Source organism: Uranotaenia lowii, chromosome 2 (assembly GCF_029784155.1).
Source record: "Uranotaenia lowii strain MFRU-FL chromosome 2, ASM2978415v1, whole genome shotgun sequence".
In the NCBI taxonomy this organism is placed as follows: Eukaryota; Metazoa; Arthropoda; class Insecta; order Diptera; family Culicidae; genus Uranotaenia; species Uranotaenia lowii.
In genome coordinates, this window is record NC_073692.1 from 353,795,522 (window position 1) to 353,813,390 (window position 17,869).

Below are 17,869 nucleotides of genomic sequence, written 5' to 3' on the forward strand. Positions count from 1 at the left end.
GAAGAGTTCCAAATTTTAGTTTTGTTACCTTCTTTAGTTCAATTGTATGTTTTAAAAATTTACAAAAGTTTGATACTGTCGGAAATTTTATTGAAAATTGAACTACATGACATTTTATGATTTTTTTTGGAAAATTACCTTAGATTGTAAAACTGAGAAGGATAAACACCGACAATAAAAACCAGGAGAAACACGTATCTCGTTTAGGCTAGTATGACAGCAGCCAGTCGGTTGAAATATGATCCGAATTTTTCCCACTTCAACTTGAGACAGACGTCGTCGTCGAGGTTGATGGTTCACAGTACAAATATAGATAGGATATGTTGAAATTTATTCATGTTAGATGTTTTATTCTGAACTTTTCACTCATTTTTTTTTCTTATTTTATACAAATTTAACTTTGTAAATATCAAAAATATATTTTACTCAGAATGGATAAAATTTTTTCTCTGTGCATATAACAAATTTGAACACGTAGTTGTCTAGTGTTCCTTCTCAAATAAACAAACTGGTACCGGGTGATCCTGACGGCGAAAAGCCAAATCAGTCGCCGTCATGGTTGATTGTCAGATCGGAAATAAATTCGTATCATCAAAAATGAATGGAGAATAGAGCGAGAAAAAAAAAACAAGTCTACATCACTTTCCAGTCGATTCTCTTTGGCAAAAACGTTACAGAATCCACCAGTCAGTCAGTCAGTCAGTCAGTCAGGAGGAAAGCAACACCGGAACCGGAAGTCGTGGGAAAAGTTTCACATCCTCCGTAAAACGTGCTCAACTTTCTGCCTCGGCAAGACCGACAACGACGACGACCGGGAACCAGGCAGGAGTGTGTTTTAGAGAAATGAGACAAAACATAAGCCGGTGGGAGCATACGAAAACTTTCAACAATAGGCTGATTCTTGCAAACGTCAGCGCCATTTCCGTCTGTGTTTTCCGGTGTAACATCGGTGCGAATGATGATGAAGTCAATGTTGATGAAATTTGCGGAATCATAGGGTTAGTAGAAATAACAAGTCTTGGAAAAGCTCGAGTTAAAAGTATGTAAAAGAAAAAAGACAAATTCGACACAAATTACAAGAAAAAGCTAAACATGCTGATAAAAAAAAAACAAAATATTAAATATGACCCAAATTAAAATTATGACAAAAATCAAAAAATGGCAAAAATGTGAAAAAAGACAAAACGACAAAACACTGAACCCACTATTCTCCTCCTAGAAGTCAGGAAGCCTAAAATTTTCTCTGGCAAGAAGGACCCATGGTTCAGATCCTGGTTTAAAAAAAATTGTATTATTTTATCGAGAGTTAAAGTTCACCATCTTAACTAATTTAAGACCTAATACGAGAATTCACGTATTTTCTCTTGCCGCATGTGTGAGTTCCCTACCAAACGCTTCGTACTATAAATTCATATTCGTACTATAAATTCATATAAAAATCATACAATGCAAAAGTCTAAAATCTTAAAAAAGTTTTGAACTCACCAAATAGGTTTTCGATGACAGTTGGTAGAAACCAAGGCTGATGCTGTTCTGATATCGGAACCTTTTGCATCCAAAGATTCTGAAGCTGATCTGTTTCTTCAAACGTCCTGTAGTTATTTTTGCTGAAGCACACTTCACAATTATGATCACCTTAGCGGTTATTTTCAACTGGATTCGATACTGATTCTTCCTTTTTGAAACTTTTTTCTTCCTTAGTTTGAACGACATTATCACGAAGCGAAAATTTTTGACGTCCGCGCTCGTCAACGCCTACTCTAACCATGTCGATTTTTAGTGTTTCATTGCAAATATTTTTTGCGGTCCTTAGAGCAAGTTCACTAGTTTTGGGAAAAAGTGGTAGAAATTTTGTCACTTTTAGCGTATTTTGAAAATTTTGCCATGCAAAAAAAATTTCAAGATCTTTGGCCTTTAAGTTTTTTAACAACACGTGTTGTAGTTTCGCATGCTGTGATGCAAAAATAGCAATATTTCTATCACATACTTGAACTTGCCCTTAGTGTGTTAAGAGACAGAGTATTTACACTCTTTATCAAAGACCCATGCTCAAAGTCCTCAAGTCTAGGGTCTCCAGACCAACAATGTTTTCCAAGCCAATGGATTGAGCCCTGGTTTTAGGAAATTCTTTAACGTTAAAATCTGTCGCCCTGAAGCCTTGTTGCAATGATTTGAACTGTAGGTCAGTGGTCGACAACCTTTTGAGTAGAAAGAGCCAAAAACAAAACTATCAGAGATTGAAAGAGCCGCATTACTGCTTCGTGACAAAGCTAAGTGTATCGTTTCTTGAATCAATAATTAGAAAAACAATCAATCAATTCATAAAAAACAGTTTTCAAATAAAGGTTTAATAATAAAAATAAGAAAAATAAAATAATTTGGAGGATGTGTATCTTGTGCAAGGAACAATTGAAAACCCTGTTTAAAGTGATAAAATCTGACATTTTCTTAATCGTAACGAAGCATATAAATGTTTCAGAAATATGGGGTTAAATCATGTAAATTATCTATTTAATAAATTTGGTCTCCTTAAATCATGCTGTGACGTCACAATCACGGAAAATCTGCTAATTTCCTTGCCTTTTTCGTTGATAATTCGAAGAATCTGTTGGAAATTTTCCACTTTTAAAACATTTTATTCTAAAATAAGGTTGCCAGAATTTTTTAGCTCGTATCCGGGCCGGACAAGTCGGGCAATTTTACCTTAAAATCTGTCAAAATCCGTGCATTTCATTTCCAAATTGACGACCAAAAACCCGGGCAGTAACCGGACAAATTTTGTTAAAACTAAAAATTGAAAAAATATTTTTTCATAAAAATTGATAGACAGATTATAAATCGTATTTTAGGCTTCCAAAAAACCTTTCATGATTATTTTTGCAAAACCTGCTCAAAAAATTTCGTTTTGGAGGCATAAACAAATTTTTTCACCGCTTTTTTCTAATGAAATCCGGGCATCCGGGCCGGACTATTCCCAAATTGTGTATCAAACATCCGAAAAAACCCGGATAAAACCGGGCAATCTGGCAACCTTTTTCTAGAAGGATTCTTGCTCTTCAATATCAATACGAAATAAGTTGGATTTTCGAGTATTTTTTTTATTAAATAGACCGTTGAAGCTCAGAAAATGGCGGATTTCACCAACTCAAATTTGCAAAACTTCAAAATTAGTTCAAAGCCTTCCATGAAAATGTTCAAGTCAGTGTAGTATAAGCTCCTTATTTCAATAAAGTAATCAAAACACAATTTTTTATACAAAACCACAATCGTTTATTGGCATTTTAGTAATCCTAGTTAACAATCATTGATTGTTGATGTTAAATGTTCTACATAGGACTTTTATATGGTAAACTACGGTTTTTTTTTTCGGGGAGTTTTTTCGGCTTGCAGTCTTGTTTTTAGCTAAAACGACGTATTGATTTACGTTTCCAACGTTTCGATACTTATTGGATCTTTATCAGGGTCTAAAATAGTCTTGATTTAGTTAGTTCTGCTGATTATAATTTATGCTTTCTTATCGAAAAGATGTCGTTTTTTGTGAGTGTCGACTCGGCTGATCGTGTATAGCTGTCTTTTGATCTGTTTTCCAAATAATTTAATTTAATTCGTGTTTTTAGATATAAGGTGTAGTGTTTCGACTTACTGCGTACAGATGTTTGCGGATAAAAATACGTTTGTCTAGTAGCAGACTACCCAATTGCAAAGCTGAGCCAACAAACTGCACTTCTGGATCACGAAATCACCACGCATCTTTTCGACATCGAAGGAGCCAGGATTATCGACAAGGGAAACAGCCAGGAAAGGATGAAGATATTGGAAAATTGCCACATTAAAACAACTAAAAACACAGTAAACATTAAGAATGACACTGAAAACATCTGAAACACTGAAACACTTTATACGCCAACATTTTCCAATTACTCGGAAAAATAAGCGAACTGCCAGATAATAAAAAAAATATACACACAAAAAAACTACACCATCAACACACATACACTTCAACTGATTTTTGATCAAAACGAAATAAGTGAAAAGTGAAGACTGTGCTAAAAATTCGATGCTGTGGAAAATTAATCCCAAAATCACTAGGCAAACTGATTTTTTTATCCGCAAACAGTCGATACACTACACCTTATATCTAAAAACACGAATTAAATTAAATTATTCGGAAAACAGATCAAAAGGCAGCTGTACACGACCAGCCGAGTCGACACTCACAAGAAAACGACATCTTTTCGGTAAGAAAGCATAAATTATAATCAGCAGAACTAACTAAATAAACACTATTTTAGTCCCTGAAGAAGATCCAATAAGTATCGAAACGTTGGAAACGTAAATCAATACGTCGTTTTAGCTAAAAACATGACTGCAAGCCGAAAAAACTCCCCGAAAAAGCTTATTTCCAGTCGAATTTTTCGTTTTTTAAGGGTCGCCAGAATTTTTTCAGCACGTACCCGGGCCGAACAAATCCAACCATCTTATATATAAAAATGGAGGCGTTTTCTTTGTAACAACATCACGTATGAATGGTCGGTCGGAATGAAGTGAAATTTGGTATGCGAGGGTTTTTTGGGTCTGAGATGGTTTGTATAATAGTTTCAAGAATCTCACTTTTTTTGGAAGGTGGTCCCAATACAAATTCAACTTTATTTGTTACGATTTCCATAAGAATCTGTTCGCGAGCACGATGCAGTTAAGGGTTAAGGACCTGTAGATAAAATTAAACATTTATTACGATGTTTACTTTAGAAGGTAAAACGAAGTTTACCGGGTCAGCTAGTTTTATATAAAAACCTGGCAATATCCGGGAAAATTTTGTCAAAACCCAAAAATTACTCACAAAAAAAATCAAGAAAAAAAAATTGAAAAAAAAAATTTCAAAGTTTATCGTCAGATTCTGAATTGTATTGTAGGCTTCCAAAAAACCTTTTATGATTATTTTTATAAAACTTGCTCAAAATTTTGTTTTGGAGGCACTCATAAACACAATTGTTTTTTTTTGTTTGATTTATCAAATAAAGAGATAAGTACGAGCAAAGTCCTGTCATTTTTCAATGAAAACCGGGCCTAGCCGGACTGTTCCCAAATTTTGTATTAAATATCCGGGCAAACCCGAATGCAACCGGACAATCTGGCAACCTTATGGTGGTAAAAATCATGACAATCAGTTGAACACTCAATAACTACAACCTAGATCTTTTTAAAGCTGAATTTTATTCAGTTTTGCAAGATGAAATCGCATTCCTAAATAAAATTTGAAAACCCTATTGCATTCTTCAAAGAACGAAAAAACCTCACAACATAATGATACAGAGGCTTCACAACACAATCAAAATGAAATTTTAATTAATTTCCGTTCTGAAACGTGTTTTTTGCTTATTTCTGTCATTCTTTCATAAATTTTCGATACAATCGTTTTTGTGACGTCACAAAAAAAAATCAAATATGTCTCTCGACACTACCTTATTTAAATATTCCTTGGCATCTGCTGGGCATTTTTGGTAAAAACATTAAATGCACGATATTTTGATATGGACAGGTTTATGAAATTCCATCCAGTATTTTAATTTTCTTCAATTTTAATAACACGACAGAAAAGTATTCAAGCAGCTATTTGTTGTTTTTTTAAAGTTAAAAATCGTTAAAGCTTAAAATCATTTTCAAAATAATTTCTTCGTTCTGAAACGATTTTCTTAATATTTCTTAAGTTTTTTTTTCAAAGAGCGTATGTTGCTTGTGATTGCTTAAGACTCAGAAACTGGGTAAGAATAATGCTTTATTGACAAAACAGTGTTTATTTGAAAATCCCTTTTTTCCAAAATATAACTTGTGGTCTTTCCCACACATTTTTTATAATTTCTCACCAGTAAATCAGTAATAACATAAAAAATGAGTTCATTTTCTTTTAGATCCGGCTCAACTTTCAGGTTGAATTGAAAATTAGAATTAAAAACGTTCACGCATTTTTTAGATAATTTGATATTAGTTATTGTTGTTAAAGAATAATGTTACCCATTGGAAGGTTAATGGAAAATGGAGTCATGAACATTTATCTTGGTTTAAAATCAGCGTCAAAAAAAATATAGCTCCGATCAAATCTAAGAATTTTGGTATTTTGGCCTTCTGATTTGTTTGTAAAGCGATGTCAATCGTAGAAGGCTTTTTTCTGGACCTTTGAAAATCTGTAATCGTGATATAAAAAATCGGTTTTGGTCAAGCCTCAATTACCATGGCTTGAAATGAGTTTAAACTTTGGAATACTATCTCAAAATATGTATTCATAGAACCCCCAAACCCTGCAAACTTATAACCTTGGACCTGAAGTTCCAGGCGCTTAAAGTCCTGGCTCCCCTAAATAACTCGAGCTTGAATATCTGGGGCCTGGACAATCTGTGACTGCAAGTACTGAGCCTACAGACCCTGAGTCTGTAGCCCCTGGGACTAGTAGGACCAGGTAATATCCTGAAAACTCTATTATAGTTCTAGAAACCCTGAGCCTGAAATCTTTGAATCTAGGTCCTCGTTTTTCAAAGCCTAGATTTAAAGACAGCGAGTGTGTCCGCCGTAGACCGTCCCTCCTTAAGCCGGTCTGACGACATACCCCCCCGAATCTTAACATTATTGATCTCCCGTCGCGAAACTTGACCGTAGGACCTTCAAAACCTGTTATCTTGGATTTTGGACCTTTAGTTTCTGGGCTCCTAGATCTTAATAATATGGTCCTTGAATCTCTGAGACCTTAACACATTAACACCTTAAGCGGTTTACTTCATTGTATTTAAATTGAATACCAAGGTGAGCGACCGCGTCCTCTTAGTTTGGTACTTTTAGTCCAAAGGTACAATAACTCATGGTATACATTACGCTCTAAATTCCATCTGAAACTTTCCCTTCAAAGTAAGAGGTCAATTTGCGCTAGCGTTTTCCAGATTGGATGGTAATAAACTCGTGGTGGCACAAAGATTCACTACATTTTTAGGAGGACCACGTCGTCCGCGATTATCATCAGGTCCGAGCCAAGTATTGACCCTTGCAGAACACCCGCTGAAACCTTTAGAGTCTTCAATCTCTCTGCTGAGACGTGCCTTGCATCTAGAGTAAAAACCGAGTGAAATTCTCGTTATGTTTGCTGTCTCCATAACTGAGCGAATGGCATCTACTGTACGGAGATCATTCGAGAAAATAAAAAAATCTCATCATTACGACTCGAAGTCTGAACTCTCTTTTAACGACTTGAGAACCGACATCTCCTCGCAGCGACTCGAGGCTCCCACATAAACTTCTCCTCTTCGTGACTCGAGGCCTGATCTCTCCTCTCACGGCGTGACGTACACATAACTCTCCTCTGCACGATTCAATCCCCGACCTTTCTTTTAGCGACTCGAGATATGACCTCTCCTCGTAATGACTCGAGGTCAACACCTATACCCCTCCTTTTGTCGATTGAAGGCCTGGTCTTTCCTCTAGCGACTCAGGACCCGACCTTTTTTTTCGTAAATACTCGGGGTTGGCAATACAAACTCTCCTCCTAAAGACTCGAGGCCTGACCTCTCCTCTAACGACTCGAAACCCGAACTCTTATCTCCAGGATTCGAGGTTTGCCACCTTTATGCTCGTCGTGTGCCGATTGGGAACAGCTCAACGCAACTACTCGGATGTTTCCCGACGAAGTTGTCATCCTACAGAGACTCGAATAGCAGACCAGGCGTCGAGTAGCACTCTATCCGTGGGTATTCCCCGATCGTGGAATAACCCTTTCCCAACGATTTCCACTGCGAAGAAGGTAAAGTCTAATCCCCGCAGCTTCGATCGTTGGGAGCCGTTCTACTCAGATACTCCTCGAAGGTGGAGCATCCTACGCACGAACGAACCCACGGCATCCGCTACGCATATGATGTTGCCTTATCTCTGTAGCTTCAAACCGTGGGGTTGAACGCATTCTACTCGAAAGCCCCCCGTCGATATCGTAGAGCAGCATCCTGTAGACATATCAGTTGGTATGCCGACAGGTCCCTTGTCCCTAGTTTTGGAAGATGGTCCATTATCAGCCTCATAGTTTGATCGAGTCATAGCCATTGAGTATCGAGTCCTTCAACACAACACGTTCCTTGAGGAAGATGCCCATTAGCATCGAAACGTAGGATCAAACAAAACATCGTTCCAAGAAAATGAAGACTGATATGCCGAAAAACAATTACGTTTAGAAAATGTTTTAATTTTTAGATGGTATTCTATAAGTCCGTTGACTCCTTCTAGATAGCTTGAGTTTCGGCAATACAATACAGGTTGAAATTATCATGACAATTTTTTTACCAGTTTTTATTATTTTTAAAACTGAATAAAGAATTCCTCCAAAAATGTTTCATAGTTCACATTTTCTATTCCTGCAACTTATTCCGTTTAAGATGTTCCAAGTAAGCCTCGTAGTCTTGCAAATCGTAGATTTTCTTCCCTGAAAAGTTCAAATCTTGTCAACTCAACTCCGCGCGTTGAAATTCACTTTTAAACTTACCAGCTTTCTCCGTTCCCTGTCCCCAAGTGCCCAACAATATAAAGTTTCCAATATAGTTAGCATTTCTCGGGGGCCAATAGCACTCGCTGCTCATATAGTTACAACCTCGGGTCAGCACTCGTGTTCCAATTCCTTTCTGAAGCAGATCCTTAGCAACTTCCAGCGTTGTGTGTACATCCCAAGATTGGCCATCCAGCCGCACCGTTCCTATACGGCCGTCATCGTCAGTTGGGCTGGATTCTAGCAAATGTATGATCCTTGGATCGATGGCGTCATACTTGCGAGATTGCGTTGTTGTTTTGGCAGAGATTAGCACTGCAGTTGTGAGTAAGAGGAACAATTTTAACGTCATTCTTGGACTGGGATGTGTAACGGACTGAGAGATGATCAATGCTGTCGACCAGATGGTTGCCTTTTCAATGCAAAGTGTTTTCTGCTGGTGATTGAGTTCAATTGCCTTATTTCAAAACATTTTGTGCAATGCACAAAAAGCTATAGATAAGCCTAGTTGAGGCAACTATTGGATGAGCTTACTTAAAAAAAATAATGAGAGCTTGCTGTAAAAAATTGTTTGTTGATGACTTTTTGAATTCAAACCATTCTCTTTGTTATGACTTTGGTTTCTCCTTTAAATTTTCGTTTAAAGTTGAATTAAAAAAAATATATCCAATTTTATTTCAATTTACGTGATTTTTTCCACCTACTTCACTCCAAACGTAATCAATTAAATGGTTTCGCGAACTCCCGGAGAAAACCCTTCCAGCAGCCACACGACTTGTAGTTCCGGTTTGGGTCGCAAATTTATGGCCACTTCGTGCGCCCGGTGTCAGTGCTCCCAATTCCGTTTCCCAAAATAAAATACAACTTCCATCGCAGTGAAATGGGTCAGCGTGAATGTATTTTAAGAAACCCGATACCCGTATTTAGCGTAGTACCTAAGTAGCGAAATGTAGTTTTCCTTGGCGTTTTTTGCACTAAACTAACCGAGCTATTTTTGAATACAAATGGAAAATGCTGATGGTGGTCAACCGGAAGTTGCATTTCCGCATTTTTATGCACACTTTTACTGGAGTGTATTCGTTCCAGAAATTGTTTGAGGTATCTTAACACATAAACAACAACAACAACCGAAAACCGGGATTCAACCTCCCACTTTTGGGGGAACAGTTCAAATACCGAATCGTTGAATGGATTGAAAACAAAAAGAAAAAAAAAACAACAAACAAACAACCTGAATGGAACAGTTTCAGTTTTTAATCCTTTCACTCAATCCAGTCAGTGTTCGAAATCACTCCCGAATGAATGATGGCACGTGTTTTGTTCGTGTTGTTTAACCTACTTCTGTGTGAACGCTGTATCTACTATCGCTTGATGAAAGGAGTGACAAAGGATTTACAATCGGATGAGTCCTGGAGGAGGAGGAGGAACAGACTGTACTTTATTAAACGGTCCTCGAACAGTTTCTTCACCTTTTCACCTATATTCTTTGGGAGGTCGGATGAGGGTGTGTCGATGTTGAATTTAAAAAAAAAGTATAATCAGTTTCTGAAAATCAAAACTAGAAAGTTAGTTTGTCGTTTGAATAAAAAGAAAATATGGTAGCTACTTGATGTCTTCTCATAGTAATTTAACCTGAAGTTCCAGGTAACTTGCACTGAACGAATTCTAAGTATACCGTTACCGAGATTAGATTTTATGACAGCTGTCTTAAAAGACTAGATGAACGCTATCCTCTGGGCCACGGTCGGAGGCCATTGGCAATCACAACTGGAAAAATATTCACCGTCAAGCATGACAGCCGCTTCATTGATCACATCCCTTCCTGGCTAACTCAATTTCTTCATAAAGAGGTATAAAGATCATACAACTGCAAATTTACAAATTTTCAAAATGCAGTTTTTGCTTCAACTCACGACGAGATGGATCAAACCTCCTTAGTCTATGACCTTGGATTATCAATTTTGAATCTTTTACGGATAGCTCCCAAGTAACACAGATTAAGCAAACTAGCATTTGAAAGTTTTATTATAGTTTTATTACGGCATATCCTAAATGTAGCTAGTTTTCTTACTGTTTTATTGGGGTCATGAAAAATGCTTAGATTCTTGATTCAACCATTTGTTTTCAGGTAGTTTTGAAAATGCTAATAAAGCTTTTAAAAAATATACTGTTTATGTTGTTAAGAAAGTGTACTGAATTATCTTTTAAAATTCCAACAAAACATAAACTAAATGGGAAGTTTGTTCCAAGCTTTTTTTTTTACCTATAAAGGCACGCAGTACTTGATATCAAAACCGTAATAAAATTAGGTGACAGCTCTCGATCAAGATGTCAAAACAGGACACGCTCAAGCTACACTTCAAAATGCTGTAAATCACTGAAAATTGTATGAAACTCACAACATGGTGATTTTTGGGGCAAATTTCGGGATGAATAAACCTACTTGGTTTAAAATCCCTGAGAAAAAAGGTATTTGGGAAAGGGCTAAACGAGTAGAGGTCGAATTTTGCTTTCTGACGCCATCTTGAAATCGGCGTCTTCCACTTAACTTGAAAATACTGAAAATTACTGAAAATTGCATGAAATGTTAATGAGGTTTTCCACAATTTACAGCATTTTAAAGATCAGCGGAAGTCACTTTCTTGGGTGACGTCAGACAGTGAAATTTGACTTCTACTTGTTTAGCCGTTTACGAAATATCCGTCTTAGATTTCAAGATGGCGTCAGATAGCGAAATTCGATTTCTTTCAGTTTAGCTTTTTCACCTACTACCAATATTGTAAGGGTTTCATATGATTTTCAGTCATATACAGCATTTCAAAATTCAGTGGAAGCCGTCATCTTGGATTTCAAGATGGAACCAGGTAGCGAAATTCGACTTCTTCTAGTTTAGCTATTTTACTCAATACCTATAATGTGGGAATTTCATGCGATTTTTAATCATTTACAGCATTTAAAAAGTTCAGCGAAAGATGCCATCTTGGATTTTGAGATGACTTCAGACAACGAAATTTGACTTCGAGTGAGAGAATCATTCAGCCGGACGTTCACAACCAATCCCTTATTTATTTCATTTAAAAAGTCTGTCCTAATTGTACTAAATCTGTACTGTACTAATGATTAACAACTCAGAAATGAGAAATTCATCCTACGCGTGAAATTATTAAGTTCGCTTGCGACAGAAACGTCAAAATTAGATATTTATACGGGTCTCATAAAACCGTGATAAAAGCCATTATGTATGTATGTGCAGTTGCGTTAAGAAAACAATTAAATCGCGTGAAGCAGCACACTCGCTTCCAACTTTGACCAGCTGCCATTTCTGTGTGGGTTGATATTTTTTCACGAAATTTTCACAAAATCTATCCAACTAACACTCCACAAAATTTGAAAACTGTACTATGACTGAAAAAAGATACAGCTATGTGAAAAAAGGAAACTTGAGATTGCTTCACAAAATTCACTGTGTTTATGATTATTTTCATTGAAAATAGTTGGAATTTGTTCAAAAGATGTAAAAATGTTTCATCTAGTATCTGGCTGAGTTTCATCAAAACCGATTGACGCGAACAAAAATGGGACCGGTTTAAAAATGAGGCTCATTATTGTCCAACAGGCGATTTCATTCTTTTTTTTTTTTTGACGGATGTTTGTATGGAAGATATCATATTTATTTTTTTATATGATTTTTCTTTCACAATTTAAAAGTTCACCACTTTAAATATAGTAAATTGATAAAGTATTCATTCCTGCTTTGATTGGAAAGAGAAAATATTCAATTAACAAGAGATTCTAACGAAAGAGCGAATATAACACTCGCTTCAAGTTTATATGTATAAAATTCGTATATCATTTTTTGCAGGTTGTTTCGGAAACTGTTAAAAATTTCTGTTTCCAATCAAATCAGGGATGAAATTTTAATCAATTACCAACATTTTTGGTGTAAATTTTTGGTTTTGTTTAAGAAAAAATACTCAAAAAAACATTGATTACGATATTTTCCATACAAACATCCGTCCAAAAATGAATGAAATCGCCTATTGGACAATAATGAACCTGGGTCTGCAAACTTGGGTTTTTGACAGTCGTGAGAAGGGCTTCAACACTGAATTAAAAACCCTGGGTCTTCTTTTTTGGATCTTCAACTGTTTGTTGGTCTTCAAATCTAGGACTCCAAGTATTTATCTTTGATCTTCAATCTTTAATACTGGGACTTTAACTTTGAGTATTTCCCATAGTCCTCATCCCTTGTTTTCTAGCACTTTTGAACCCTGAGCCCGGAGTTTTCTTCCTCAAATTAGTTCTTTCATTTCTGAGTCTTGGTCAAACAGTCTTAAAATCAGATTCTGTACCCAGAAGTTCTTAGTCCGATTTAAAAGAATTTTCAACAAAGTGCCTGGCCACAATATCCAGCTTTTGATCGAGTCTTTTAACTAATCTAGATCTCCAAAATTTATAATTCAAAAACTTGATCTTAATATTGCAAAGTGCTATGCACAGAGTTCATCCTTGGGTTTTCAACTCTGAAACGTGATTCAACTTTTTGGATGGCATATTCGGTGAATTTTAACTCTAGACCAGGGATGAGCAAATGACGGCCCGTGGGCCGCGTGTGGCCCGCGAGACCCTTATGCCCACGAAGCTTTTTTCGAATGTTTATGCTTTAACTTTTTTCTGCAATGGATTGTATGAATAATTTATATGACATGATCATATAAGCACTTATCTGCATTTTCCTAACAATCATTCATATTGTTAACCTTTTTCCTAGCATTTTAAGTATTTATTATGTTCTGTTCAAGGCATAAATGCCATGTTGTTCATTGGCATAACGTAGTATTGGAATTTTTTTTTTATTCAGGGTACATTTAGGAATATTCAACTCCTACCACTTTGAAAAGCAAAATCCATTATAGTGAGGAAGACCAGCCAAAAATCGGAAGCTACACATGATAGAAAGAATTTCGAAGTCCGTTAGTCAAGACATTATTTTCGTTTCCAGCAAAAATAAAGTTGTATGATAAAAAAAATGCTCATTAGATAATATTTTTAAATTATTCTTTCCAATTAAAAAAAAAAGATTGTTCTGTTAGAATAAAAATACTGGAAAAAAATTCAAACCAAAACCATGTGAAATATTTTTTATTTCTGAATATTGAAGTACATTACGAAAGTTGAAAGCCTGTGTGAATGTTTTTGAATTTTTTATCAACATGAATTAGCCGGCATGAAAGTTACCGAAAAAAATATAAAATTTTGATAAAAACAATAGATATTTAAAATTCTGTTATTCGACCCAAAAGGTCTTTGGCGATTAGCAGTGATGTTTTTTCATTAAATTGATAGAAAACTTATAGCAAACATCGATGAATTGAGTTATTTTACTTTAAAATTGCATTACACATTACCAAAATCATAATATCGAAAATGCATCCCAATTATATCTGAATAAGATTAAAAAATTTAAACTTCATGAAAATTCTAGAATCTAGAATGTAGTTTTAAAGATAGTTGCTTAAAAATATGTGAAAATGAATTTTTTTTTCTATGATTTTGACAACCTTGTTCAACTTCAATTCAAAAAACGGAGGTTTTACCGTTTGAACGAAAATCTAGGTTTTGAGGACAAGTTTTAATTGTGGAAAAACTCACAGAAAGTTAATTAGCAATTCAACGTCCTAAGAAGACGGTAATTTCTCTGAATATATATTTTTCACACTCTTAGTTATCACTGTGGTGAGCTCCAAAAGATTTTTAAACGAAAGTGATGACGAATAGGTAGTACCATCGGTTCTAACAAGAATATTGTAAGAACGAATCTGATGTTAATTAAGTGAATTCGTTTTATCCTTCCTTTTTCAGATTTGTTTTTGCCAAAAACTTTCAGTTATGAAAAATGCCGCGAAGCTCTGCTAATTATTTAAAAAAAGGATATTTTAAGTGTGGCCTGCCGACAAGATTTCAAATTCAAATTGGCCCGTTGGTTCGAAAGGTTGCTCACCTCTGCTCTAGACTATTTTTTTAAAATTTTACATGGGGATTCTTATTCTACTGAAGTGTACTAGTAACAAACTTTGCAACTAGGGTTCGATACACGTATTTGAGCTATTTTTTTCATCTTGGTTCTTTATACTTGGGTCTTAAACATCGAATTTTGGATTAATTATTTGTTTGGTGACAATTTTTTTTTTACATTTTTTCTTGAACAATACGTACATAACTAATTGAAAAAAATATTTTTTTTATATAATTATTCAGGTATGAATTTTTTTACATTAAAAGTTGGTGATTTATTTTAAATTCTAACCTTCGAAAATAAGTCCTAGAAGTTATCAATTTTCCATGAAATTTTAAGAAATAAATGAAAGATTTTAAAGATTTCATTGCTTTTACTTAAATTAGCTAGTAATGAGCTAATTCTTTTATAACACAAACATAACCATTTGCGGTTCCATTCAGATTTATTTTTTACTCTTGATAACTCGATTTTAATTTAAGATATTAATATAAACTTTGTTATTTCCCTGAAACCAATCTAATATATAAAGATGAGTTGGACTATATATGTTTGTATGCACCTAATACAAATCCACACCGCTTAACCGATCAGCCTGAAATTTGGTACAGTTATGTGTTTGGACCATGGGAAGGTTTTAGTAATAGTTTCGAGCCCCTCCCACCTGAGAAAAGGGACCCTCCCATAGAACTTTCGTTTTTTTCCCACAAACCAAAAGTCATGGCACCCATTTTTCAGAACCAATTTTTTCCCTTTGGCGGGGTTGTTTTCACCATTACCATGGGCCGGGCATTAGAAACGACCATCAAGAGTTCACGTGGACTGGAAAGCAAATCAAATGATGATTTCTTTTCGATAACTCCAAGAAACTTTTAGTGCAACTTTCAACATTTAAGAAAAACAGTGTTAATTTAAAAAAAAGCGAAAAAAAACACACATACAATTGAAAACATGCCAAATGAGTCTTAAACATGGTTAAACAAGGTTCGGAAGTATTTTAGAAATTTTTAATTAAATAAAACTTAAATATACCATTGTACAGGGAGATCATCCATCTTGAAAAGTGGGATAGTCTCCAAAAGAGATTTAAGTTTTTTGTGATAGAGAAGAAGGAAATTATTTTGAAATTCAATTCATAATCCTTAAAACTATAAGCTTCTTCTAAAAAAATGAAATCGATAAACACAGTGAATAATCTCAATAAAAACTTTTAAAAGACTTACAAAACTTACGTGGCCAAACATGGGCCCAATTTCTTAAAATGATGAATATTAAGCTTCCAACATGTCGAAAAATCAAACGACTCATTTTGATTAATTTCTTTTGTGAACCCGAGCAAGGCCGGGTAAAATCAGCTAGTAAAATATATTTTCAGCTATGTTTTCACTTGAAGATAAAGTACAAATTCTTCCATCAACAAAATTTTATAATTAATAATTGATTTCATAATTAGAATCTAGTGAATATTTGAATAAAATTGAAATCTAGATTTTTATATAACTTAACTTTGAGGTGAATGTTTCGTTCTTAGTCTAAATCTGGTCTTTTGAATCTAAGCTCAAATCTGAATTCCGAATTTCAAAACGATTTCGGAGCTCAAGCTCCAGATAATAATTTCTATTAATTGTTAACCAAAAAGCGTTGTTTGTAACAAAATCCTTGTCTGAAAATTTCTCATTTGAATTCAGAATTCCTCGATTTCAATCTGAATTCTTTGTTCAGTTATTCATTAAAAATTTAATTTGGGAATTGAAATGAAAATTGCGAATAATGACACAGCAAGCGCGACAAGCGAAGAATGAAAAATCTCGTATTTAGTCCGCTATGTGTTAAGTTTCGATTCTGTATAAGAGTTTTAACTCTTTTAACTCTTAGTTTAATGAAAAAATCAAGCCTAAATAATACAAATTTTTAATAATATCAAGTATTTTCCTTCATATTCCGAAATGATGAGTTTCGAGTAAGGAAAATGCTAGTTTAAGTTTGAAATAAATAACCAAGATTCGAATCAGGATTTAGTGTCAATGATGAAAAATTGAAATTCAAGAGTTCAAAGACTGATCACAGACATCGAATTTTAATGTTAATAAACAGTTCTGAAACCACGAAATCTGGAAAAATTCTAACCTGAGCTTTCCAGATATTTTTCGGCCAGTAATCGGGCCGTGAAAATTCGAGTTATTTTCCTGATTATAATCTAATATTAAAATAATTCAATTAAAATTATGAAGAAAAATACTTGCATAATTTAAGCTTCTAATAATTGTTAGTGTGAATTTTGATACAATTTGCTCCAATTTGGAAGCAAAATAAATAATTCGGATGACTCAATTTAAAATTTTAAACAATTCGGGCAATCTGGGCAAACTGACAATCTTATTGAAATTCAATATTCGGGACTAAATTTCTATCAACAAGTGAGGAAATCGTCGGAAAACTGTATTAGAATGGTTGACATGGGATAAGATTTTGAGGTTTTTGCTTTAGTCGTGAGTCGAGATTGTTACCCTTGAATCATTTTGGTCATTCATAAATATTTTGATTAAAAATTTGAAATTTTCAGTATAGAAAAGAACATTTCGCTAGTCATTTTTGGACCCTCATAGAGTTTTTAATTTTTCTTATATTCCCATTTTACTGTAAAATTTCATTACAGTGAATCCCCGATTTTGTCATGCACCGATTATGTCTGCCCCCTATTTTGTCACCTTATTTAATTTGATGTAAAAATCAACCCAAAAGGAGAAGAAATAATCTGGGTTATATCTTCTCCTTTTGGGTTGATTATTAATTGATATCGCGTTTATTGACATCATTTTTAAAGAACATTGCTATACATGATGACATCGATAGTGATAGTGAAGATGACTTATGAATGACACAAAGAAAGATGACCGATTTTTTATAAGTGTTCTGCAAGTTTTCACAACAACATTGATACAACATAACATTGATATGAATAATAAGCTTGTGTTTTTATTAATTGAGCTTTCTTTAAAGCAATTTCCCTAATACGCCGCAACAGGATGACGTCATTATCGAGTAACATTCATAAAGTAACAAATTTGCAACAATTAATGTATGGAAAAAGTGAAAAATCGTATTTTATTTTAATTTTTTTTCTTGATACTCATCATTTCTAACTGTAAAAAATGATTATTTAGAAAAAAATAAAAAATCAGGAAAAGAAGGGTTAAGCATCATCAATATACAATTAAGAAATGAAAAATAAAAAAAAACTAAGGAAAAATTAAATTAAGATTTCGACACTTCCTGGTGTCGCTACTAAATATCGTCCTGGTTCTTAGAGAGTAAGTGAATCAACCGATAAATACTACAGA

General features: G+C 34.5%; 1 protein-coding gene and 1 long non-coding RNA gene across 3 annotated transcripts in view; one reads left to right on the plus strand and one right to left on the minus strand.

Annotated features, from left to right (window-relative positions):
- Positions 1-17,869, plus strand: part of LOC129748381 (uncharacterized) — a 133,175-nt gene that overhangs the window by 91,521 nt on the left and 23,785 nt on the right. The window lies entirely within an intron of this gene.
- LOC129748379 (uncharacterized) lies at positions 8,306-8,921 on the minus strand. The gene is made up of 2 exons (XM_055742984.1): positions 8,513-8,921; positions 8,306-8,452 (listed from the first exon to the last, which is right to left on the minus strand). The coding sequence occupies exons 1-2, from the start codon at positions 8,862-8,864 to the stop codon at positions 8,379-8,381; spliced, it is 426 nt and encodes a 141-aa protein (XP_055598959.1). The 5' UTR covers positions 8,865-8,921; the 3' UTR covers positions 8,306-8,378.

Excerpts from the sequence above, each read along its gene's own strand:
- LOC129748379 (XM_055742984.1), bottom strand. The coding sequence starts at position 8,864 with ATGACGTTAAAATTGTTCCTCTTACTCACAACTGCAGTGCTAATCTCT. Across the intron at positions 8,453-8,512 it reads ACAGGGAACGGAGAAAGCTG|GGAAGAAAATCTACGATTTG; the intron begins GTAAGTTTAAAA and ends TGAACTTTTCAG.